Genomic DNA, 2,622 nt, shown 5'->3' with positions numbered 1-2,622 from the left:
ACAGTCCAAAATAAATATAAAAGCACTATTTAAAATGATATCACAATTAAATAATAATTTCCGTTTTCTTTTTTTAAAAAAGCTCCTCTGATAAAACAGTTGTATAGCAACCTAGACATTAAGATCAATTAAAAGTGCACTTCTTAAACTACATATTTCCAGGGTCACCTGGTGAAGACAAAGGGAAGACCCTGCCAGCAAATCAAAAAGATGCATTTGCTAGTTCAACAACTCAGCTCTACTTCCTCTCTTTTACATATTGGACAATAATATAGCATTTCATTTTAACATAACTCAACAGTGGGGAAAAAAAGAATTCAGGAAAAATATTCCAGTGCATCAACTAAGTAAAATTATGTGTATATTATGTTAACTATAGAGAAAAGAGAATATTCCTTTTATGAAAGACTCTTCCCAAGGCCCCCTTCATGTCTCTGTTCCTCAGGCTGTAGATGAAGGGATTCAGCATGGGGGTCACCACCATGTACATCAGAGCCATGACAGTCTCCCTAATAGTAGAATTATTCTCTGATGGGCATAAGTAGAGACCAATAACTGTCCCATAGAACAGCGACACCACGGAGAGGTGGGAGCCACAAGTAGAGAAAGCCTTGCGAATACCCCGAGCAGAAGGGACCTTGAGAATGGTGGAGACAATTTGTGCATAGGACATGATGATGAGTAGGAATGGGATGACGAGAATGAGTCCTCCCATGACAAATATCACCAACTCATTAACTCGAGTGTCAGAGCAGGCCAGCTTCAGCAGAGCAGACATATCACAGAAAAAGTGGGGGATCACGTTGTCAGCACAAAACCACAGCCGCGCCATGAGCAAGGTGTGCAACAGGGCATGGAACATGGTCAGCACCCAGGACAGCGCCACCAGGGAGAGGCACAGCTTGGGGTTCATGATGGCGGTGTAGTGCAGGGGGAAGCAGATGGCCACATACCGGTCATAGGCCATGGCCACAAGGAGGAAGCTCTCCAGGTCTGCAAAAAACAGGAAGAAGTACATCTGGGCCAGGCAGCCTGCATAGGGAATGGATGGGTCTTGGCTCTGCATGTCCTGCAGCAATTTGGGCATGGTCACAGAGGAGAAGCACAGGTCAGAGAAGGACAAATTGCTGAGAAACAAATACATCGGTGTGTGGAGGTCAGAGTCCAGTCGAATCAGGAAAATGATGAGGAGGTTCCCCAGGACAGTGGTAAGATACATGAGTAGGAACAGGGCATAAAAGAGGTTCTGCTGCCCTGGTTCAATGGGCAGGCCCAGGAGGATGAACTCAGAGATGATGGTTTGATTCCTTCCTGTCATGCTCTGACTGTATTATCTTTAAGAAGAAATAATAGTGTCCATTAAAAACTTAAACAAAATATAAACATATTTCTATGATACGTGGTCTATTAGGTGCTCTGCAATAACACTTGATTGCACCCTCATCACCACAATTAGATTCTCGATCTTCTCAGTCTCTATGATCCAATTCCCTAACGCGAAATGACTTCTTTTCTTCACTTCTTCTTAACACATAACAATATTTTCTGCTTTCTAAAACATCCTTGTCTATTTTTTTCTGAGACACAAGATGTAGTGGTTTTCCTCATATCTATCTGACAATTCATTCTCAGTGACTGAAATTGGCTTCAACTGTTAGTACCTTACATGATGATGGATTTCTTGGAGTTTTTGCTAAACACTATATTCATAATTCCAAGACATATTCATTTACTCCCATAGCTTCCATTATCATTTAACATCAGACATAAAGCTCTCTCTAACCTACAGTACTATATAATCAATTCCTTGATGATTATTTTTCTTGAATGTATCACAGGCAACTTGAGCTCAACAGATTCCACACTAAACTTATGATCTCACTCTGCCTGTGTCCTAATCTGCTCTTCCTCCACACTCCCATATCTTGGAAAAGGTTTCCAAGTGCTCAATTCAGAAACCTGAAAGTTTTCTTTTATTTCTCTGGTTCTCTCACAAGGAAAAACCAATCCATCATCAAGCCCTATAGCTTCTGCCACATAATTTCTCTTGCTAATCATCCACTCCTTAAGTAAACTGCCTCTATCCTAGACATCATATCTTCCCTGGACTATTGAGACAATCTCTTAATTTGTCTCCCTGCTTCCATGCTCACTCTCCATGAATACCCTTCATTCACACTGTAGCATTCTAAGATGAAAATCTGATCATATCTCTGTCCTGTTTTAAATTGCCAAGAGATTTTCATTGCTTTTATGTCAAAGACAAGATTCCTTTCACGGACATAAAAAGATTCTCATGACCTGACCATTTCTCCCCCACAGCCCCATCTGGCCACAAAATGACACTTGCATTTCTCTCTCCAGCAATGCCTGACCTAAAAGTCATAATTTGTTGCTTGTAGCCTTTCACGCTTGCTAGTCCTCCTGCCTAGCACCTTCTCTCTGCTCCCTCTTCACTTGGCTTATCTCTACAAATCCTTCAGACATACTCTTAAAAGCCTCTTGCTCAGCAAAACTTCTCTGTGCCCTCCGACTTCCTATGTTGTCTCCATAGTACTCAGTGTACTTGAGGGTACTTGTTATAACCATCTACCCTACCAGATCACAAACTCCAGCAGGAGA

At 41.6% G+C, this 2,622-nt stretch overlaps 1 protein-coding gene across 1 annotated transcript; it reads right to left on the bottom strand.

The window, feature by feature from the left end:
• Positions 1-373: 373 nt before the first annotated feature.
• Positions 374-1,318, bottom strand: LOC101441438 (olfactory receptor 1E1-like). Its single transcript, XM_004476271.2, has one exon. The coding sequence runs from the start codon at positions 1,316-1,318 to the stop codon at positions 374-376; it is 945 nt and encodes a 314-aa protein (XP_004476328.2).
• Between the last annotated feature and the right edge of the window lie 1,304 nt (positions 1,319-2,622).

This window comes from Dasypus novemcinctus, chromosome 21, assembly GCF_030445035.2.
Source record: "Dasypus novemcinctus isolate mDasNov1 chromosome 21, mDasNov1.1.hap2, whole genome shotgun sequence".
In the NCBI taxonomy this organism is placed as follows: domain Eukaryota; kingdom Metazoa; phylum Chordata; class Mammalia; order Cingulata; family Dasypodidae; genus Dasypus; species Dasypus novemcinctus.
Note: the sequence above shows the minus strand (reverse complement) of the source record. Positions and strands in the feature narration are given on the sequence as shown.

What these genes read in the sequence shown, in the direction of transcription:
- LOC101441438 (XM_004476271.2), bottom strand. Translation starts at nt 1,318, where the DNA reads ATGACAGGAAGGAATCAAACCATCATCTCTGAGTTCATCCTCCTGGGC.